Below are 24,337 nucleotides of genomic sequence, written 5' to 3'. Positions count from 1 at the left end.
AAGGATATTTTCTGTAGCTGGGGCAGCCTTGCTGCAACCTGTTTGCATCACCCCTGAACAACAAGTGCAGCAGCTACTTTACCCTAATTCCCCTGCAGGGGCAGTCCCCAACAGATGCTCTCCTTCATGATTGGCCCTCAGGAGTGCTCTATGCCTTTCCTTGCATTCCACTAATTCCTGTTTTCTTGAAGAAAGCCATCAAGTTGAAGAGCACGATTATCCTCATTACTCCGTTCTGGCCTCAACAAGTATGGTTCCCCTTTCTTTGGCCTCACCTAATTTCACCACCCATGGACTCCTGGACCTGGATCCACAGGTCCAGATCTCCTGTCCCAGCCACGGGGACTAGTTCACCCCAGTGTCCGAAACCTCAAGCTTACAGCTTGGTTCCTCCAATTTTGTTGATTGCCATCCCATAAGCCTTCCACCAGGAGACTTTTTACCATAGTAAGTGGAAAAGATTCTCATGTTGGGCACACGATAATGGTACTGACACCTTGTCTGCACCAGTTGAAACGGTGTTGGAATGTTTAGCTATGCTTTTCAAGCCAGGAGCATCTTCTACTGTTAGTCCAGCTAACTGCTTTTTCCAACTTCCATGACTGTTTGTTTCTAAGAGCACATGTTAATTTCTCATAGGTGGTGCAGTGTTTATGAAAGGAGCCTTGAGGTTACAACCCTCTTATAAGGATCCTCTCATTCCTTGGAATCTAAATATGGTTCTACAGTCATTGGTCCATTCCCCTAGAAGAATTTGAGATTTGTGCATAGGTTCATAGGTAGGTACTAGGCTATCGGCCCTGGGGCTTATATAAACCTAGCCAAAAAGTTTCCCCCTTGCTTTCGCCACCCAAGAAAATTATTTTCCTGTGCCCCTGTCAAGTGATCCCCGGGGTGAATTTTACATTTCCCATCCAGTCATCAAGATTTTTCTTAGAGCGCCAATGAGGAGCTTTGCTTGACATGAATGGGTAGTTTGTTCAAGAGTATGGGAAGTCTCTGGGACAGGAATCTATCCCTCCAGCATGTTCTGTTTATTATGGTGACGAGGCTTAGGTCCCTGGAGCGTGTGGTTTGGAGAGATTGGGATTTCTTTAAGTATAGCATGTCCAACAGCTGTGGGTTTGACATAGCTTTGTATGTTAGCATAGATCGCCTCTGAGTAGGCGATATGTGATGGAGTAGAGCTGGAGTTTTTTGAGACGGTCTACGTATGGCATCTGTCTGAGGCCAGTAATCCTCTTAGTGAGGTATTTCTGTGGCCTTTCCAATTGCTGTAGGTGTCTTGTGAAATACTTGTCAAACGGGGTATTGTACTGTATAATGGGTCTGATGAGGGATGAGTAGAGAGGAACAATGACCTCCTTTTTTCTAGAGGAGAACCCTTTTGTGGTGAGGTGTGCCACATAGAAGGATTTCCTGACTATGGCGATGTGGTTTTCAAAGGAGAATCTACTGTCCACCTGTGTCCCAAGGTTTCTTATCACACTTAGTGAACTACTGCCTATGTGGTAGTTCACGGGTACAGAGTTTTTCCCAAAGGGGATGACAATGCACTTCTTGGCATTGAGCTTGAGGCCATGACTTTGACACCAAGCATCTGTCTGTGAGGCCCTAAATGTCTACATCATTAGATGATTCTATTATGGCTCCCAGGTTGCAATCATCTGCAAACTTTGTTAGCCAAAGACCTTCTCTGTTGGCCTGCACTTCAGAGAAGTAGATGCCGAACAGGAGAGGACCCAGGATAGAACCCTGTGGTACTCCACTCGTCACTGGTTTGAAGTCGGACTTGGAGTCTGTTACTTTTACTATGTGAGTTCTGTCAGTGAGCCAGTTGGCCACCCTTCTTGTGACAGGGATTTATGCCCAGTTTAGTGAGTTTATCTATAATTCCAGAGTTGGGGGATGGTATCGAAAGCCTTGGCAAGGTCAGCTCCAGTGACTGTTTCAAAAGAAGTCAATCAGGTTTAGTAGACATGATCTACCTTTTACAAACCCAAACTGAGTGGGGTCCAGGGTTTGGAGGTTACCTATGTCTTTGTTTATAAGCTCCAAGATGATACATTCCATGGCCTTGCAGACCAGGCTCGTCAGGCTAATGGGGTGGTAGTTTCCGGGGTCTGTGGTGGCACCCCCTTTGTGGAGTGGGATAACCTTCACTGTGTGCCATTCAGTAGGCACATAGCCTGAGGTGAGGCTATGATTGAACATGGTTCTTAGGTGGGATGCCAGTTCATTCTGTAGTTAATGCAGTACGCAGCCTGGGATGTTGTCTGGTCCCATGGATGCTGTGTTCTTGGCTTTGGAGGGTGCGGTCATTACTTGTTCATCCATGATTACAGGAGCTTTGCATTCTTCTGGTATTATGATGGGCCCGTTGGAGGGTGAGAGGGGGTAAAGTTAGCACTGAACCTATCTGCCAGGATGTTAGCAATATCGGTTGGTTCTGTATATTTAGTGCCATTGTGCTGTAGCTCAAAGCAGATCTGAGTGTTGCCATTGAGATTCTTGACATAGTTGTAGAATGCTTTTTGGTTGGCTTTGGAATCAGTGGTGATTTTATTTTCATAAATGGCTTTGGAGGGTTTTATGAGGGATCTCAGCTTTTTACTGAGGCTGACCAGGGAGTTCCTCTAATCCTTGGGATTTTGCAACAGCTTCTTCCTTCTGGTGTAGAGTTTGTTTATGGCAGGGGACCACCAGATTGGCTTCCCTTTTTTGGAGGATAGCGTCTTGGTTCTGTTGGGGATTGGCATGATCCATGCACTCGTGTATGTGCTTATAAAGTGCATTTGTGTAAGATTCAGCAGTCATACCTCTATTTTCTGTCTGCATGGGTGTTGTGAAGTTTGCCACTTCTGTCTTAAGAAGCATGAAGTTGGCTTTGGAGTAGTTTGACTGTGGTTTCCTTAATGAGGGGCGGGATATGGATGTCTAGTGTGATTAGCTTGTGGTCAGATCTGACCAGCGAGGAGTTTACCTCTGGCATAGAACACTGGTTTACCCATATTGGTAATGACCAGGTCCAGTATATTGTTGCCCCTGGTGGGGGTGTGGACAAGCTGATCCAAGGCATTGGAATTTATGAATTCCAGAAAACGTTGAGCGAATGAGTTGGTACAGGAGTAGTTTTCCCAGTTGATGGTTATAGTTGAAATCGCCCACAATTAAGGTATTGGTTTGTACCTTAATATTTTCCAGTATCTTAAGAAATGAAGAGTGGGAATCCTGGGGCATGGTGGGGGATCTGTTACAAGCTGCAACCTGGATTGCAGTCTTGACCAGTGTTAGTTGCACTTGGATAATTTCGGATGCATTATCTTCAAATCCTCCATATTTGATTTTTTTCATAAACACAGGGTTTTATTAAGAACCAACCCATCTTTTCTTCCTAAGGTGGTATCTTAGGATGGCCTAATGGTTAAGGTGTTTGCCTTACAAACACAAGGTGCAGGGTTTGAGTCTCACAAGGGATAATTGGCTAGGCTTAAAATGGCTCGCAAGGGCAGTTAGCTTAGTACTAATCTATGAACCTATCTGAAGCCAACATTAATCAATCTGTTAATTTACAAGTCTTTCCTAATTTGTGTAATAAGAAAGTATTGTTTGCACTTGTTAGATGTTCACAAACAGTTGCATTTTTATCTCGGCAGAACAAAGGACTTTAGAAAGTCAGACCAATTATTCATCTACTTTTCAGGTCCCTCCATGGGTAAACCAGTTTCAAATGTTACCTTATCTAAGTGGTTAAGGGAATACAAAACTTTAGTCTACAATAAGAGAAACGTTCAAATATCTGCACCAGTGATTCGTTAAGATGTCCTTCATGGATGCATCTGCAGTCATAACAACTGGGTTGTCCTGTCGTCAGGCAGCCCTTCGGTCGGCCGGATTCCAAAGTCTGGGTCCGGCTTCGGCTGATGTCGCACTTCACCCGACGTCATCTCTGCTGGTCTTCGGGTATAAAGGCATCAGCCGACACCATTTTCCTCAGTCTTTCTTGCCGCGTGGCCAAGCAGAAGCTGTGCGGATGTGCCGGACGGTCAGATCCAGAGATTACTACTACCGAATACTACATCGAAGACTTGTAAAAAGCTAAGTACGCCGTTGGGGTCTCTTTCTTGCCTTAGCCGATGTCAGAAAAAGTCAATAACTGTTTAACTTGTGGGAAACAAATACCTCATAATGATTTCCACTCTTACTGTTTGCCTTGCTTAGGCCCAGACCACGACGTAGCAGCCTGTTCGCCTGCGCTTCCTTCAACCGACACGCTAAGGCCGGTCGGAGTTTGCTGAACAGTTTTTCGGCTCAGACTTTGCGTATATTATGCCGCCGGATCCTCCGACTACCCAAATTATTAAAAACGCAAGAAAAGACCGACACTCGCGGTCTGCGGTTTCGACGAAACCACGGTGAAGCAAGAGTGTCTCTGTTTCGGCCGAAACCGAGAAAACTGGTCTATCTCCAGCCGAATCCATGGCTACTACTGAGGCTCCTGCTACCTTACCTGAATCGGCCTCAGAAATTTTGCCTACAACCGTGGTTTCTACTGATTTATCAGACACCATCCCTTTGGATGTCTCTACCCCAGCACATGGTGCTGCTAGACCCCCTGCAGCCATGTCTATCAAGGCCTTTGCCAGGGCCAAAGCAGCCAAATCTGCTAAGACAGTGCCTGTTAAACCTCCCTCACACAGGCCCACTTCTAGTTCACAAATGCTCACTCTGGCAGAAGATTTAATATCCTTAATTAGGGGATCCCAATCTCACCCAGACAGGGCCTCTCAGCCCCTGAAAGAGACCTAGGACAGAGCCCCGAGCCAGTGTCCTCTGAGGCTTCTCCGGATGACTCCGACATTTCAGAACAGCCAGAGGACCCTTTTTCTACATATGAAGACTCTGATGCTGAAGAATCCATTCCAGCTGCCTCTCCACCAGAGGAATTTTCCTTTGGGGAAACCTTGCATGCCATGAGAGAACAATTCCAATGGCAGGGACAAGATTTCTCAGACTCAAGAAAAAGGCTTAGGACCTTCCTACACTTACCACAACATAGGCCCTTAGCTATACCTCCTGTTTTACCTGTTGTGGATGACGCATTTAATTATGTCTGCTCTGCTCCTGATTCTTTACCTCCTGCCCCTGCCAAACCTGATAGATATTACAGGGTACCTGACACTCATCACCACCTATACAAGGCCCCACTGGCAGACCCCAAAACTATTTCACAGGGGCCTAAGGCAGTAGCCTCGACCACAGCAAAAAACCCTATTCCTTCAGAAAGGGAATCCAGGTCCTTAGACAGATGGGGGAAAAAAGTTTACACCTCTGCTACTCTCTCAGCTAGAGCTTTAAACTGTCAATTTCACATGATCCAATACCAAGAGTTTATGCTTGATCAGTTAACTAAGAAAGTATCCTCTGATGAATCTTTAGACAAGAAATATGTATTAGAAATGGTAAATAACATACAACAGGTTAGTAACCATTCCTTAAAATGTGGCTATGATGCACTGGAGGCTTCATTTAGATCAGCCATGACTGGCACAGTGATAAGAAGACATGCATGGCTGAAAGAACAGGTCTTACCGGATCATGTTAAAGCAAAGCTATTAGATGCTCCCATGGATAAGGCCAGTTTATTTGGTACACCTGCCCAGCAGGTAATGAAGAAAATGGAAGAAAAGGCAAAATCTGTACAGACAGTTAAAGATTTCTTACAGGTTCAGCCCCCAAGGTTTAGCAGGAACTGCCCTGCCAAAAATTGGTCCTTTCCTGACTCCACAAGATCCCAAAGGGGCAGAAACAGACGATCCAGAGGCAGAAATCAATCCAGAGGAGGTGCCTACAGAGGACGACAGTGGCAAGGTAATAACAGAGGCACAGACACAACCACTGCCACTGCAACAGGACAATCACAGTGACTTGACTCTAACTCCGCCTACCAGGGAGCAAATAGCAGCACCATTAGGCGGAAAGTTAGCCTTATTTTTTAAAAATTGGCACTATATCACAACAGACAAGTGGATTTTGCAAACCATAGACCAAGGCTACCGGTTCCACTTCCACACTTTGCCAGTAAAAAGTGGAATGCCAAACCTGCCTCCAAATCAGAAGATAGAAGCTCTACAGCAGATAACGAAATTATCCAAGATGAGAGCTGTGGAAAGAGTACCAATAACAGAACAGGGCAAAGGATTCTACTCCAGACTCTTCCTAGTACCAAGAAAAGAAAAGTTGGAGACCTATTCTCGACCTGTCCATCTTAAACACATATATCATTGTCCCAAAATTCAAAATGCTGACCCTACAGCAACTTCTTCCCATGCTGGGCAAGGAGTGTTGGCTGGTAACTCTAGATCTCAAAGAGGCATACCTGCACGTCCCCATTCGACCCAATTGCAGAAGATACCTCCGATTTCTTGCAGGATCAGAGCATTATCAATTCTCAGCATTGCCCTTTGGTTTATCTACTGCCCAGAGTATTCACAAAATGCCTGGCATCAGTAATCGCCACTGCAGACTACAGGGAATCCAAATTTATCCATACCTGGACGACTGCCTGCTACAAGCGGACAACAAAAGCAAGCTGACAACAGATTTACAAAGGGTCATTTACTTGCTACAAGCCCTGGGATACACAGTCAACTTACAAAAGTCAAGGCTGATACCATCCCAGACAAGAACATTCTTGGGCGGAATTGGACACAGTAAAACAAATGGCATTCCTAACTACAGAAAAACAAAAAGAACTCCCTCTTTACTTCTTGGCATTAACAAGACAGAACAAACTAACAGCAAGAAAAGTTCTGCAGGCCTTGGGCTTCATGGCATCATGCATAATCTTGGTACCACATGCCAGACTGCATATGAGAAAACTACAGTGGTACCTAAAGAATTTATGGTCTCAACACAGGCACAGCCTAGAAGCAGAAATTCCATTAATCCCATGCCTAAAACAGGAATTCCTCTGGTGGGCCCAAGCATGGCAGTCAAACCCAGGCCTACCCTTCCACAAGTTTCGAACAAGCCAAACCATCACAACAGACGCCTCAGACCTAGGATGGGGAGCGCACATGCTGGACAAATGCGTACAAGGATTGTGGACTCAGGACCAGCTGCACTTGCACATAAACCAAAAAGAAATGCTGGCAGTAAAACTGGCAATCCAAAATTCAGACCATTCCTCAAAGAAGGCCATTTGATGATAAGGACAGACAACACCACAGTCATGTGGTACATCAACAAACAGGGAGGCACTCATTCATACCCCCTATGCAGAATGACTTTGGACCTTTGGAATCTGGCTCTCAGCTACAACATCCAGTTACAGGCAATATTTGTACCGGGAAAAGAGAACACCCTAGCAGACATGTTAAGCAGAACCACCTCGGATGCTGACGAATGGATGCTACACCCAGACATCTTCAAGACCATCACAAAGAAATGGGGAATGCCACAAATAGATCTATTCGCTTCCCTCTCAATCACCAGCTCAAAAAATTCTGCACAAGGGCATTCCACCCACTTGCATGGAAGGTGGATTCTCTTTCCTTCAGCTGGACAGGTCTGACAGCATATGCATTTCCACCTCTTCCCTTGATACACAAGGTATTACTGAAAATCAAAGAGGAACGTCCAAGGATAATCCTGATAGCTCCAACTGGCCAAGACAACACTGGTACCCACTGCTGAGGAGCAACACTCGGGAGAAAATGTGGTCAATACCCCTGATGCCTTTGATGTTAACTCAGAACAACTACAGCATCATGCATCCAAACCTAAAAACTTTGCAGCTGACTGCCTGGAACATCACATAGCAGCAACTAAGCCAGATCTTTCCCAAAGGGTTAAGGACATTATCCTTGAAGCCCGCAGACCTTCAACAAGAAGGAACTATGCAGGAAAATGGAAAAGGTTTGTCATTTGGAGTACTGAAAGAGGAAAAGATGCGTCAAATATAGATATTGCAAACATTCTGGAGTATTTGGCAGAGCTTTTACATACAGGCATGTCCTATTCCTCCATCAAGATACATGCATCAGCTATTTCAGCAGAATACAGCTTTGATCCACCTGTCTTTTCACATCCTCTACTCAGGCAGATCCTCAGAGGGATCAAGAATGTAAAACCTCCAAGGAAACCACCATTACCAGCATGGGACTTGAACTTTGTGCTAGAAAAGTTGACACTCCCTCCTTCGAACCAGCAGCAACAGCAGATCTACAGCACCTATCATGGAAAACTGCTTTCCTACTGGCAATTACCTCAGCAAGGAGGGTTTCGGAACTACAGGCCTTAATGGCAGTACAACCCTTCCTAATCTTCCATAAAGATAGGGTGTCCATGAGAACTAATCCTACATTTATGCCTAAGGTGGTATCCAGAGTGTCTTTAAACCAGGCAATCCACCTACCTACCTTCTTTCCCAATCCACAAAACAGAGGCGAAAGAATGCTGCGTACCTTGGACGTACATAGACAGCTACGCTTACTACCTGGACAGAACCAAAGTAACAGAAAACTGACCAGCTTTTGTAGCCTATGCAACAGGGAGGGAAGGAAAAGCAATTTCCAAACAGACAATCTCCAAATGGATAGGAAATTGCATAAGATTTTGTTACTCCTTCCATGGAAAACCAATTCCACAGAACATAAGGCCTCATTCTACAAGGGCTACAGCCACTACCACAGCTTTCTTACGAGGAGTGGCAACCAAAGACATTATTGAGGCGGCTACTTGGACCTCCGTGCATACATTTGCCAAGCATTATAATTTATCTCTATATTCTAGATCCCGAGCAGGGTTTGCAACTGCTGTATTGCAAGGGATCCTAACCACACCATAATTTTATCATCCTCCTCCCCTAGTTGGCTATGGTATTCTACCCAGTTGTTATGACTGCAGATGCATCCATGAAGGACATAGTACAGTTTTGTACCTACCATAAATGTAGATGTCCGAACTGGATAGCATCTGCAGTCAGGATTACCTCCCTCCTTCCCTCTGTGGTACTCCTAGGTATTTACCCACCTAATAGCTAGCTGGGGGGAGTCTCTTATGGTGTAATTGTTTGTATATATGTACATACATGCTTATTTTTGTGTTTGCCTTCTATCTTTTTGGAAACATTGGCATTTATCCAAAATTTAGCCTTCCAAGAGGGCAACTGGCATCTGGGGCAAGAAACACTGAGGGAAAATGGCGTCGGCTGATGCCTTTATACCCGAAGACCAGCAGAGATGACGTCGGGTGAAGTGCGACATCAGCCGAAGCCGGACCCAGACTTTGGAATCCGGCCGACCGAAGGGCTGCCTGACGACAGGACAACCCAGTTGTTATGACTGCAGATGCTATCCAGTTCGGACATCTACATTTATGGTAGGTACAAAACTGTACTTTATCTGCACAAGTGATTCACTCAAAGGCTTCCATGGGTGAAGTATGTGCAGCAGCAACCTGGACTACTACACCTACTTTTATCACTCATTACAAATTGGATCTGGTGTCCAGGGGAAAAGTGTACTTTGGTTCTATCATGCTCAGGAAATTCCTTCCTTAAGGCCTCCCAAGATATAATGTAGCTGGGGACTCTGTCCTATAGGTCAAGGATAAATGAAGATTGACAACATCCGATGAAGTTATGTACCCGCCATAAAGTTCCATCTGTGTTGTTGATCTTCATTTATCCTTGACACCCCACCCACCTTCCCCCTCCTTCAGGCTTATTGAAGGAACAAACTCTGGTCCTGGTTATCTGTTTCATTCATGACTTGGACAAAGCCTCTAGGGCTCTCTTTATTGTCTTGCTTTATAGCTGCAAACTCAATCTGAGGTAATCCAGAGAGGAACATTCCAGGTAGGGACTTTGCTCGAGAGTGTTTGGTTCTCGTGATCTTTTATAGGAGCCAAGCCAGTTCCGAAGGTCGGAACAGAGCCACTAATAGGTCAAGGATCAATGAAAATAACACAGATGGAACGTTATGACGAGTGTTCTTTTTAGATTTGTTCTGCTCTGTTTATGTAAAAGTTCTCCAAGTTCAAGTACATATTTTTACCTATTTTGAGTAGGCTACTTTAATGTAAATAGCTTCTATGCTTTTATTTATTTATGTACTTATGTTTGGTAATCGAGAAAAATCCAATTGGTGTTTATTCACAGGGGGGGGTAAATGCTAGAGTAGTACCATCTTTTGGGTGAGACGTTAAACCAAAATCCCATTAGGTGGATGTAAAAGATGCCATGACACGTATTAAAAATTGTGGGGAAGCTCCCTGGTGCTCTGGCAAAATTTCCCCTAATCAGTGTGAATGCCAACTCTGTTTTCCCTTGAGAAAGAGGGTGTTGGACTATTGGGACTAACCCAGTCAGTGTAAATATAAAAAAAAAACAGGAACCGCACAATGGACTTGACCACAAAACCGAAACAAAGTAGAGAAATGGACTCGCTGCAAATAGTTGGATACAAGTTTATTAAACAATAATTAATAAATAAATTGCTGTAGAGTATAACCAGTATCATGCAGGTAATGTTAATATGCAAGGAAGAGGTTGTATATTAAACATGTTGTAATATATGAAACGCAAGATAAAGAAAAAAAATCATTACGTAAAATGTGTACAGTAAATTAAATGGGGGAAAAAAGATATTTTATAGCTAAAAGCTACATTAGCATTCATCTTCAAAATTTATTGAGAGGCCTTGGTTGGATTAGACCGGTAACGCAGTTCAAGTGCAGACATGCAGGTATACGTGTAATTGCTATACAATAAATAGTTAGATGTAGTTTAGTTTAAAGTAGTAGTAGTGGATCTTTGTTTTTACAGGTAATTGAAAAAAAGTTACAAGTTAAAAAATAAGGGGCAATGCAAAATGAGATTTCTAAGACTTGACTCATTGGTCTGTTTGTATCGCAACAAGTAAACTGCTTGGAGAGAGCGAAAAAAGCAAATAACCTATGCTCTTATTTGTATGTTAGTATGAAGTACACTTGTATGTTTTTATGTTTGCATATATGTATATGTGCATGCTTGTAATGCAGACTAAGAAGAGATGATAATGATTTTTTTGTTTATTTTGAAGGTCGTGTATATTTGAGGATTGGAAACCTGGACAGCTGTTCAGGTGTTGTGTTTGTATCCTCTTCCTATTTAGCTGGCTACATTTCAGGAGAAGCATGGAATATTGATGATGCTAATGTTGTATGCCGACTCACAAGATGTGGATCTGCATTAAGTATTTCTTCCACTTCCGAACGTGATCTGCACTATTATAGCTTGCTGGAAAATTTGGGATGTTTAGGGGCAGAATATAATATAGAAGACTGTCCTGGCGTAACCATGGTGAGAGGCACCGACGGTAATTCAACTATTGCTCATGTGATTTGCTCAAAAGGTAAGCCGTGGAGGTACGTTTCCCTTCCTTGAATTTTCTGAGATGAATTTTGCTGATTAAGATGATGAGAGACTTCTGTTTGTTCTTTGACATCATTTATTAGGCAAATAGTTTTAATGTGATAAATGCTGTTCTTTGAGTGTGGATCTGTTATCTTACAGCGAGATTAAGTGCTTCAAAGACTTATAGAAAAAAACAAATGTTTTAAAATCCCCTATAAAATTTGCACAGCTACTTGATGTATGCAGTAAGCTGATGGGTGCAAAACTAATTAAGAGTTGTATTCGGCTCCCTACTGAAATGTTGTCATTTGAAATGCCAATTGCTGATGAGCTGAAAAAACAACCGAAAACACAGGAGAGGAGTGAATTCTGAAAGTTACTCTTCTCCTTTAAACTTCTTTTTTTTTTTCTGGGGAGTGCAAGTCCCCCTGCACCCGCCTTGGGGAAAGGTCCCTTTAGACATATATCTACTAATTCTTGAGATCTCCATACCTTGGAGAAAAGGGAGTATTCTGAGAAATGGCATCTCATACTTTAGTATATGTAAGTCTGTTCTTTCAGCCGTTCAGGCTGTGTTTTGGGACTTGCTGTAGCATGTCCCAACGTTTCATATAGTTGCCGTTGTAGTCTCACTTGACTTCTATGTGCTGTTTAAAAGCTGATAACAGTGCAGACTACATCTAGTTAACACAGCATAAGTGGGCTTATATTATGTTTAATAACTTGTTTAGGTTTTTTTAATTGCTAACTGTTAAGCATTTGTATTTAGCCATGAGAAGTGTTGGTAAATCACAATCTGTAAACAAAGGTATAATTTATTGTTTCTTAGTCTTCATTTTACCATTTTACATGTAGGTAAACAGAGCAGCGTAGTGCTGTGCATTGCAGGTCTCCATGTTCCCCAGAAATGGCTTCAACGTTTTAAATTCCCACATCAACTGCATTATTTTTAACTTATGCTTAAGGGTGATAATAGTAGATGCAGGGAAAAAGTATGTTTTCATGTTACTATCACCAAGTCATTTTTGTTGCTTTACCCTAAGATTGTTCCTAGGCCTTTCCTTAGTAATGGTAGATGAAATGCATAATGGCTAAAAAAAAAAATCTGTCTAAGATATTTTTTGTTTTTTTTTTGTCTACCTATTTATCTACATATTTCCACCTGTTGATAATTCAGCTGGGCTGAAGTCCCTTTTCAGCAGTGGCCTGGGAGAAATGTTTTGGTAAATCAAGAATGGTTTATCAAAAATATGCATGATGATGAGAAGGGGAGGAGGATTGCATGTTGATGAGAAGGGGAGGAGGATTGCATGTTGATGAGAAGGGGGAGGAGGAATGCATGATGATGAGAAGGAGGAGGAGGAATGCATGATGATGAGAAGGAGGAGGAGGAATGCATGATGATGAGAAGGGAGGAGGAATGCATGATGATGAGAAGGGGAGGAGGAATGCATGATGATGAGAAGGGAGGAGGAATGCATGATGATGAGAAGGGGAGGAGGAATGCATGATGATGAGAAGGGGAGGAGGAATGCATGATGAGGAGAAGGGGAGGAGGAATGCATGATGAGGAGAAGGGGAGGAGGAATGCATGATGAGGAGAAGGGGAGGAGGAATGCATGATGATGAGGAGAGGGGGAGGAAGAATGCATGATGATGAGGAGAGGAGAAGGGGAGGAAGAATGCATGATGATGAGAAAGCGAGGAGGAATGCATGATGAGGGGAGGAGAAGGGGCGGAGGAATGCATGATGAGAAAGCGAGGAGGAATGCATGATGATGAGAAAGCGAGGAGGAATGCATGATGAGGGGAGGAGAAGGGGGAGGAGGAATGCTAAAGAGTGGTTACATCTGCATGCATTTTAATGGTGTATATTTGTAAACAATGTAAGCTCACTGGAGTCAAGAGACACTTTTCAAGGGTGAGATGGGAGAACTGATTAGTCAAGTCACTTGCTCAGAGACAAATTGTAGACAAATGGTGATTGAGGGAATCGAACACTGGACTACAGGAAGCAAATTATTAACATGTTCTAGCCTTACGCCACTGTGCTAATTTCCAGACCATATATTTACTGATATCACAGGAACAGTACTAACATCAGGGTTAGGTGTGAGAATGTTTGACTAATTTAGAAGTGTATGCAGACCATACATATTGCATTGCATGCATCAGCCATTCTATCCAATATTATGCATTGCAAGGAATGATGTCGATGTGAACTACAGCACAATGTGGTATGTAAGGTTCAAGAAGTAATAGCTAGAAGTTATAGTAAAGGAAGCGGCAGAGTATGGACATGCTGGAGAGAGTCGACTCGTACATTAAATCTTTAACATTTTTAAACGTAAGGCGTATCTAAGTTGTGTTGTAACTTGTAAATTTATATAAATAAATGTGTACATTGAATTGCTTAGTTTTGTTACTGCTATGTATTTGCACTAGTAAGTACAGAAGGTTACACATTTAAGCAGGCAAATGCAAGTAAGTGATTAATGGTTATTTTGTGATTCAAATATTCAAACAGATTTATTTTTAAATACACAAATACCATTTCTGGCAGTTTAATGGATAAGCCAGTAGCTGAGCTTTGTCTGCCTATTTCGTCAAGATCCTTGTTTCCTGATCTTCACAAACAGTGGCGTGTTCTTGATATTGTCCTGTAGCCTTATATCATATAATTCTGAGCTTGACATGTACATGAAAGCAAATAATGCAGGAAAAAAGTACTATATGAGAAAAACAAGTAACTTCTTGTGGCTTGCCCTGTAAGTTAAGCTGGATCAGGTTTTGTCCCTGATACGTGGTGCATTTCACTCGAAATATACCCCTCCATAAAGGTGGCCTTAAAACCAATCCAGGTAGTTACAGGCATGATCTGCAAAGCCATGGAATGTGTGACAGCTAAATTAGCGTAGACTGTGTAACTGCGTCATTGTGATTTACTTCCATTATGGCTGTATGCCTAAGTTAAGTTCATAGTTTCTTAGGCAATTACTAGGCTAACAGCCCTAGGAAGCCTCTTTGAGCCTAAGCATGTTTTCCCATTTAAAAATGGCAGGATAAATTACCCAGGGGCATATAGTTGTCTATGTGGCAAACAATTTACAAGCTGCATCTGTCCAATAGGGGCATAGATGCCAGTTCAGGGGTAGAGTTCCATTTCCGATCCACTGGTCCTTGAGTTTGTAAAGGACCAGGGACAAACTCATTTCACGTGTATGGGAAGCCTGCTTCAGAGTAGGTGTAGCCCTTTAACACATTCTGTTTATGTTGTAGATGAGGTTTAGTTCCTTCGAGCAGAAAGTTCTAATGTTCTTGAACTTGCGGTTGTGCAGCACATCATTAATATTGGATCAGATTATACTTTGTATGCCAGGCATAGATCACCACTTAGTAGTCGGTTGGAGATGGAGTATAAAGGTGAGGTTGTGAGCTGGTCTGCTTACTCCATGTGGTTTATGCCTTGTATTATTTTTGTGAGGAACCTCTGAGGGCGTTCAGTGCAATGTCCCCTTTGGGATGTATTTTCATAAACATATCAAACAAAGACCTTGAGCGTTCCTAACAAAAAGATCACAGACCTAAAGTCTTTGAGATACCTAGAGAAGTTGGAAGCTCTAGCCATTTATTCTAAGTCTGTTTAGAGAGCTCTCTGTATTGCTTACCAAACAATTAGAGGCCTAATAGTCCTGGTCCTCCTGTTCCCTCAAAAGTCCAACATCCATGGAGCTAAATCTTCAACAAAAGCTAAATAAAATGGGGTGGAAGGATAGGTTTGTAACCTAGTACCTCCAAAAGCAATGGAGTAAACGTCTCCAGCATGTTAAGCAGTGCAACTGACTGCCTTCCTTTAAAGTTGTGGGGTGCATTATCATGAACTTTAGTAATCTGGACATTGAAAATCTCTTAATCCTGGATCCTCAGTTTGGCTTTATCAAAGGAAGGTCCAGCCTCTTTAGCCTCATTGATGTATTGATGTATTGGAAAAGGTAACTGAAACGTAGTTATGCAGCACATAGTACATGACTAGACCTGACCAAGGCCTTTGACGCTATTGCAATGCAGGCATTATTGATACACTTGTAAATCTGAATATAAATCCTTGTATTGTGCAATGGATAGCTAACTGGTTGTCTGACGGAACCTATGTGGTTAAAGTGGCATGTGCCACATCTGAAAGCAAAAATGTTATCAGTGGTATACCACAGGGCTCAGTTTTGGGCCCTCTTCTATTTGGCATATATTTCTCAGACCTTCAGGCCAGCACTTCTGACTTATGGTTAACTAAGTTTGCAGATGAGTGTAAACTGGTGGTCAACCTTTAACTGGCTCAGTGCTTAGACCATACTAACAACTGGTGCAAGGACAATGGTCTGAAATTAAACGTAAAAAATGTACTACAGTTCATTTTGAATTACTTCCTGTATAGGAGATGGAGGTTCTCCAGTCAGATACTTTTGTAAGGGATTTACACACTCTTAATGTCTGATCATTTGACCATCATGTCTCCACATTAGTTCAAAAAGCCTTTTTATCTAGCCCATCTAATTTCCTAGGGAACTCTACTAGATCCAAAGAAGTCTTAATTCCTCTTCACTTGTATCTTATTAGACCCATTATTGAATTTAATGCACCTTTTGGCATGTATTTATCTAAAAATATCACACAATTTGAAAGACCTCAGAAATTCATAACTAAAAAGCTCAGTGGCCTCAAAATGTTACCAGGATAAACGGAGAGCCCTTTTCCTGTACCCATTGTCTTACACACTCCTCTTTGGAGATCTGTGACTAATCTTTTGTGCCATGAAAGATCCAACTAGATTTAACTTCCTATTCCTTCCCAGAACTAATGGTACATGAAATACTTGGTTAAAGGAACTAAGCCTTCATAGATAAGCAAGACACGCTGGCTTGATAATCACATCTCAACATATCCCTCACCTCTGGAACAAGCTTCCACTGCATGTGAAATGGGAGTAACATCCTGTCCGCTTTCAAGGTAAATCTAGATAAATTGGATGGGCAGTCACTAATTTTCTTAGTCTAACTTGTCTTATCCTCCTTGAGACTTGGAGGGAAATTGAGTAGGGTTTTTTTGGCTAGGCTTGAAATTGTCTGCAGATTGATTGCCTAGTACTTGCCTATGATCCTATAAACATAAATTAGATGAATAGATCGGTGTCCACGGATTTACACTGGTCAATATGGGCCTTTAAAGAAAGCTGCAGCCTGATGCAGGGTACTGTCAAACTATAAATGGCTATGAGACTCTGAATAATTGCCTGACAAAAGGCATCACTGATTGACTATATTAACTTTTTGTGCTGATCTGAAGCATTTATTGAAAACAGGATACTAGAGTGTAGAACTGCACAGAGAACAAGATGGCACTCCCCAGAAATGCTAGGTGCTTCAGTACATCTCTACAGAATTGCTAGGTGCTATAGAAAGTGCCTAAAATTGATCATTTGGATCGATAACTTGCAATTGTTGAAATTTCAGGCACCGTCACTTAACGGTAACTTGCAATACATTGTTTGGATGAGTTTATTGCAGGTGTAGATCTGGAGAGGATTTACTGCAGTCTTTACTGTATACTTGGTTTCTAATCCATTCCGAATGTTATGTAGGTCAGACTACACCATTTTCATTGAAGTGATCTCGCCTGTGTTCAAGTCTCAGAACACTATTTATAAACACTGTCATGTGGAACAAGGCTGGTATGCTGCAGAACATATTAGACTGGAAAAAAGTGTCCTACACAGCCCTCCTATTCCATGCACTGGATACATATGCAAATGACTTGAACACCATTGGTTTACCAGGTGGTCACAGTTGGTAGGCGTTGAGCTGTGTACAATCTAATGCTGTTGTAATTGGCAGTAATGTAACCTGCTCCCCAACAAATATGTTACTCGGCAATATACAAGTTCTACTCCTGTACTTGCCTGCTTGTATCTACTTTATTTCACAGTTGCTGGTAGTTTCCTTTCATACTGTCATAGCTGAGCACAAAGTATTACTGCTGTTAAATAACATACAGTATATTAGGAAAAACCCTACCATGTTCTGAGGTACAGGCAACTCTGCTACCACAACCACTCCTTATCTCCCCACCTGCAGTGTTATTGCCAACCTCCCAGCAAGAGAAGTTTGCACAACACCATAACCCTTTATTACCATATTATAGTAAGGGCCTTGCTCCACTATCATGCCTAATAAGTGAAATATTTGTATGAGCTTCTCATCGGCTTGGTAGCAGAGCAAAGTATAGCATCTCATGCAGTGTAGCAGCTGCTTGGTTGCAGATGAATTCGGGAATGTTTGGGTACAGAAGTACTTAATGCAGCATGCTGTTTTGCAGCTCTTAAATATTAGGGCCACTTTGTGCAGTGCTGTTAAGCTCTGCTCTCCAGGCCTATGCATCGTGATCCTAAACAGAATCCTACTAAACATAGTGTGAGGAGAGCTTGTACAATACTGTGCACTGTCCCCATGATTTGCAAATATAGTGAGAAGGATGCATGCAAGTTTCATGCACACTGTATTCAGCTTGTCATCAGGGACTACTTGGGTTCACAATCATGAACCATGTTTGTACTCGAATGTTGACTTACATTCCTGCCTTTCGAATGGCAGAGGAGTGCTTGATGCAAGTTAGTATTCCAGATGCTCCCATACTGGGGAATGCAGGATTTGTAGCCTGACAGAGATGCTTAGGACCAGGGAGTGAAGAAACTAAATGCTGTGTAGAATTTTTCCTTGGTTTAATTTGTCAAAGTCTTTTTGGTTTGTGATGCCATGACAGGAATTGGACCCCTTTCCTAAGTCAAAATATGATTAAAGTTCATGAAATGACTATTGTTTCAATCTTTGTTAGCCAAAGTGCTCTTCACAGCACCCAAAATATGCCCAGAATTGACTCCTCCAGCAATTCGCATGGAGTTGCATGTATCAGTAACCTATCTAAATATGATTGTAAATTATTTTTTATGAGACCCATTGCTCCTACTACTACTGGAACTGTCTGGGGATCCTCCTTCCACATTACCATAATTTTTGCCTGCAAATCCTAGTTTTTTTTACTTTGTTGTCTCTCTGTATATAAGACACTGTAATCACTGGGTGTAACAACTTTTAATGATCAAAGCTACTTTACAAAACCTGCATTTGTCTTTCTTCCACATGCTCAGTGGACTTTGTAATCCAAAGTGCGTGTTTCCACTGTCTTGGGTTGCCAGTGTTAATCTTTCATGTCTTGGTTTGAATCCACCTCTCCTTAACCATTCCTGCATTTCTGTACTTGCAACTCTATGTATGCATTTCCCATATTTCTTGCTTTCTCATCTGATCTTTATCTTTCTTTTGTTTTAGATGCATTCAGTTGCTGCCTGATTTTTATCCACTTCTGGTTTGGTTTGGTTTCCATTTCTAGTTGACAGCAATATGCTTCTGCTAAACAAAGCAGGGAAGTCATCTTAGATTTGTTCTGTTCATGTTTTAAAACTTTCACTATGTTTGGATCTGATGGGGGTCAGTAGATATATATGCAGTCCTACAATTGCAGCTGTATACATGTAATAAATTTTGAGGAGGCCCATGCCTTCTTCAGAATGAGGAATAATGTCTTAATATGCACCATTTGATAAGAATGAAGCATGTTTCTTGTTTTCCTGTCCAGCTGATCCAATACTTTTTGGAGCCAGTCACCTAGAGCTGTAAGTTAGAATAAGTAGAGCAAATTAATTTACAGCTTGGACTTTGTTGCTAGAAGTCAGAGCTGTTATTCAGTATTTATTTTGTTCTTCTAAAATATTCTTGTTTTGTTCACATTTGTTCATGTTTCATTGTTGATCCGTCATCAATTCCCAAATATTTAAACACTTCCCTCTTGCTCAAGTTCCTTTGTATCACATTCCTGCCCCAGTCTATTTTCTTGGTGCTGTAGTTTTTTCTTATGTAAATGTTGCTTTTGCACATTTATCAAGACCAAATGACATTCTTGCATCATCTGAGAAATATTTGACCACTTTCAGTGGTGCTTTGAGCTCCTCATCTGATTAACTACAGAATTTTAAATCATTCACTAAAAGATGAGAAGTCTTTACACTTTGTTGTTGTCTGAGAGTCAAGCTTGTAACTATGACATCTGTTAATTAGACATCTAAATGGGTTAAGGGCAGGACAAAAAATCAGCAGTGACAGTCACCCTGAAATATCCTCTTTTGAATTTTTATCCCTGGGATAGTAATTTGTCCTTTATCATGACTTGGCTGCAAAGTGGTTTGTCACTGTGATGTAACTGATCAATGAAAGGAGCATCTTGTATATCTGTAAGTCCTCTATCTATGAATGTGGGATGCTGTCAAATGCTTTCTTGTAATTATTCATGTCATACTTAAATCCCTCCCCTTTTTACAATTCTCCATTATGACTTTAACAACAAATGATCCTTTGTTCCATATGACTTTCCTTTGTTATTCTCTTGTTCTGTTGCCTTGATAGATTTTATAGTAATTTAGAAGAAAATGTAGTGAAAATGTAGTCATTCTCAATTTTATTGTGTAGTTTATACATCTTCAGAAGGCAAGTTGTTGGTCTATACTTTTTAAGATAACTTGCAGTTTCACTCTTGAGGAGGAGTATTGATTTCCCTGTTAACCAGGTTGGTGTCTGTTCAGGGTACCCATACAAAGAGTTCTTACTCGGGCATAAGTCTTGGTGTAATGATGTTAACACTTTTAGCCAGAAGTTAGGCATTGCATCTTGGCCTGGGTTTTCCATTTAGGAGCTTCTCTTTTCAATTTCTGTGGTCTTTAATTCATCGCATTTTATGTCCTGTACATTTCAACTTATTACTATTTTTTTTACTTTTTCTGGCCATTCAACATATTTATGTTCCACAAGATCTCCAAAATGTCTCTCTTTCTCCTTTTTTTGGTGTTTTTATTCCTTTTGCATCATTTCCTAGTTCTCCATAAAACATTTTTGGAGCATCAGGGGCTTGCTTATGTTGTAGTTATCCTTTTATTTGCATATCTTCATGTGCTAATATATTTAGTACTGCAGACTCCTGATCTGTTCCAATACCATACATTGTTTTTATCATGTCTATCTTTAAGTATTTTGTTGTTCTGTTCCGTCATCTGTGCTCTTCTAACACTGACACTTCTTGTCTTAATTGCCATATAGTTTTCTATATTGGATGCATCCTTGATGGCATTCGATTTCTTCCCTTACTGTCCTGTATTTTTGTAGTAAGACTTGTGTCTGTTATTAGCTCTGTTGTACAGTAATATGCCCAATTTCCTTTATTATATTGCATGGATTTATGTTAATAGTCTTGATTACGGTGTTCATTTGTTTTATTGTATTTCTAACATTTTAGACTTCTGTAATCTATTTTTTATCAATATTAATATGTCTATCCAGCTCTGTTAAATCAAGCAAGTCTTCCCTTAGATCATATTCTTTTAAACGGAGGGCACATTCTTTATTCTCTGTTTCCTGCTGGCATTCTACAGAAAGTTGCAGATTGTCTTCCTGTGACACATTCTCTTCAGCTGCATCCTGTCACCTATTAATCTTTCACATGCAAACTCACTGGCCTATCGCTCCACCGTTTCCTGTTCTTTCTCTTGCTGTGCAACTCCAACTAATTTCCTGCTGAAGACTCCAGAGTATCTTTATGTGGCAACTGATCAGATGGTTCCTGTTCCTTCGGTTTCTCCAATATTTGGGGGCTCACTGTTCCATCATGCTGTGGTGCTACCAAAGTTGGATTTTCTATACTAAATCCTTCACCTTGTGGTAGTGCATAACTTCAATTTCTATTTTTTTAACTTTTCCATTACTGATCTGTTTTTCTACTTTCCATCTGTTTTCTTATTTTTTGCTGTGTCTTTCGGCTTTTCCCAGTTGGGGGTCATCACAGCAGAACTCCGGTCCGCTAATAATTGGCAGTGGATTTTTGGTGCAGAGTTGCCAGCACGACGCCCAACCTTCAGAGAAGGCACGTCCATTCACACACACACCTACCTACATGTCTTTATACGTCACTTAGGACATGCAGACTCCACACAGAAGGCGCTCCGGCCGAGAATCGAACGGGAGAACCTCTTGCTGTGAGGTGACAACGCTAACTGCTGCACCACCGTGGCTGCATGTTTTCTTATTTTTTGTGTTGTAAAAATTTCCATATCCAGATGCCTTTGCCTGCGTTTCTGATTAGATATCTTTGGTGGTCCTCTCCTCTCTTGCATTGATTAGTTTTGCTGTCTCCTTTGCATACATATTACACCATATTAAATCTTTTTCTTTACAATGTCCATATTTCTTCTTCAGATGTTTCACACTCCATCTGTTTCTCTTCACTTTGGGGGCTTATCGTTCCATCTTGCTGTGACATAATCTGTGTTAGACTTCCTACAATAAATCCTTCACTTCACATGTATTTCATAACTTCAGCTTCTATTTGTTTAACTTCTACTTTACTGATATTGTGTTCTGAATTCCCCCATTGTGGTCTTATTTTTTGTATTGTGAAATTTTCCATATCTGGTTGCCTTTGCCTGCATTTCTCCAAGTATTTTTGGAGCTGCTTTTTTGTATTGATTAGTTTGGCTTTCTCCTTTACATAAATATTACACCATATCAGATCTCTTTCTTTCCCATGTCCAAGTTTTTTTTATATACCTTTCAAAAATTTCTAAGTTTTGTGCTTTATATTTCCACATTTCTTCAGCTGCTTCTTTTTCCAAAGGGCCTGAGTTTTTTTTTTTTTTTGGTCCATATAACTTTTTATGAATTTGTTTTATTAATGAACACACATTTGTATTTGAAGATTTTGACAGTTAAGTATTTTTCTTTCCTCTAATTTTCTCATTTTTTTGAATATTTTCTATCTGGAAATTCTGGGCTTCTTGCATAACAGTAACAATACAGCATTTCTTTCTTATCCTCAGTAGCCCACTCTTGTCATCTTTATGGCTCTTTTTTTGGCTTGTCAATTTTGTGTTTTTTTGTGGACTAGTGCTTCTTACTACAAAAGGGGACCATCTGCCCCCCCTCCCTGAGCCTGACCTAACTCCATTGTAGTAATGTTTCCGTGTCTTGAGGATTCTGCACAGTCATTTGTTTCCCGTCCCTGGCATCAGTGTGCCTACCAAGGTTGGGCATTTTTTTATCATGGGACTTGTACACCCAGCTGTCATTATTTTTTAGCCTGCTTCTGTCTCTATCTTTATTTTTTAACCTGCTTCTGTCTCTCTCTTTATTTTTTAACCTGCTTCTGTCTCTCTCTTTATTTTTTAACCTGCTTCTGTCTCTCTCTTTATTTTTTAACCTGCTTCTGTCTCTATCTTTATTTTTTAACCTGCTTCCGTCTGTGATGTATGCTACATAAAATGCAGTGTATATATCAGTGTTGTATTGCTGATATTTTGTAAAAGTAGAGTGCATGTTGTGAAGGTACGCACCAAGACGTGAGGATGGATACATTTGCAGCAGTACTATTCTCGTTACTTTTTTGATTTTGCCGTTATCTCTCTGTCCTGATCCCTTAATCTCTCCATCTGGACCAGTTAGCTGTAGCAGATACTTGGTAAGACATTCTGTGTAGTAATTAGCTGCCTTACTCTGTAGTGCTGAGTGGCTTTGGCATGAATGACTGTGGTTCATGAATGAATCGCTCACTAGGCATATGTGCTCTCTACTATGGTAATGAGGGGATTGGTTTCTGTGTTGACTCCCATTGGTGGGAACGTGTCCACTTCAGGGTTTGTGGTGTGACAAGCTATTGTGTGTTAAATTTGGGGACTCCAAAGCCAGTAAGCAAGGTAAAAAGACGAGTGGGAAGAGGAAAAAAAGTTGGATTCACATGACGTATGACCTTTAACTGAATATGAAAGTAGTAGTGTGTGAGTTCTAATTCTTAAGATGGGTTTAGCTAAGGTAGTTTAACCAGAAGATGAGCAGGAAGCATGACCCATGTACTCAGCAGACACTGCTTTAGGTGAGTTTTTTTAATGACTTAAGTTGTTGTTTTGTTTCGGAGAAAGCGGAGTATAGTTAGATGCTTTTGAAACAATTAGAGAAAAGTGAATTCTGAGTTAATATGATTTGGAAACAGTAACCTATGACTTGTCCTTAGATCTGAATCCTCTAATTGGGGAGCAGAACAGGACATTTATCTGCTTGATGTATATATTTGTGGGTTACTAGCAGCTGTGTCAAGGTTAGATGTTTGTTGGAGCTCTAACCAGTTAAGATGTTTTAATGATACAGTGGTCAGTTTTTGAGGGACGACTAGCTGCAAATATAGTGACTTTGTTTAACATTGTAGCATTTTGAGTAGTACTGTAGTGTGAAGATTGATTAGTATTGGGGCGGCATGTAGAAAGGATAGGTTGTGTCACATCTTGTAATTCTATGAGGTTTTTGGCTGTGCAAATAAGAGTAATTGCTCCCCATGTTTAACTGTGGTAGCATGCATTATGACAGAGTGAAAATAATTTCTGAAGAGATTCAATAATGGTGGCCCAAGAATATATCCTTGGGGACCCCCTAAAGACGCATGTAAAAAGGATAAATATCAGCGGGTTAAAAATTTAGGAATGGGATGCTAAAAAGAATGTATTGGATAATATGGACAAGGTAAATCTGGATACGAATGTGTGGATGTTCTTCGTTCCCCATTGCTGCAGTCCTTACTATTGGGTATAGTCCGCGTCCAGTCGGCCCGAATACCAGAGTATAAGGCTGATGTCGGTCAGGGCGCATTAGACTGACGTCAGTACGTCAGGGTACTAATGCGCATGACCGCGCCATATCCTCAGTTTTTGCCGCATGGTCCGATGCAGAAGCAGTTTTATGAGTGCAGGTTGGCGTGAAATATTTCCAAACCGGAGTTTCAGACCTAAACAGAGTTGGC

The 24,337-nt window shown here is 41.2% G+C and overlaps 1 protein-coding gene across 1 annotated transcript in view; it reads left to right on the top strand.

Annotated features, from left to right (window-relative positions):
- LOC122808805 (deleted in malignant brain tumors 1 protein-like) overlaps positions 1-24,337 on the top strand; it is a 568,450-nt gene that overhangs the window by 175,627 nt on the left and 368,486 nt on the right. Inside the window, exon 4 of the mRNA XM_044079867.1 lies at positions 11,088-11,399. Within this exon, the coding sequence (XP_043935802.1) occupies positions 11,088-11,399 (312 nt within the window). The remainder of the gene's footprint in view (positions 1-11,087; positions 11,400-24,337) is intronic.

The sequence above is a fragment of the Protopterus annectens genome, chromosome 1.part1 (assembly GCF_019279795.1).
Source record: "Protopterus annectens isolate FY-2018-M chromosome 1.part1, PAN1.0, whole genome shotgun sequence".
In the NCBI taxonomy this organism is placed as follows: domain Eukaryota; kingdom Metazoa; phylum Chordata; order Ceratodontiformes; family Protopteridae; genus Protopterus; species Protopterus annectens.
Note: the sequence above shows the minus strand (reverse complement) of the source record. Positions and strands in the feature narration are given on the sequence as shown.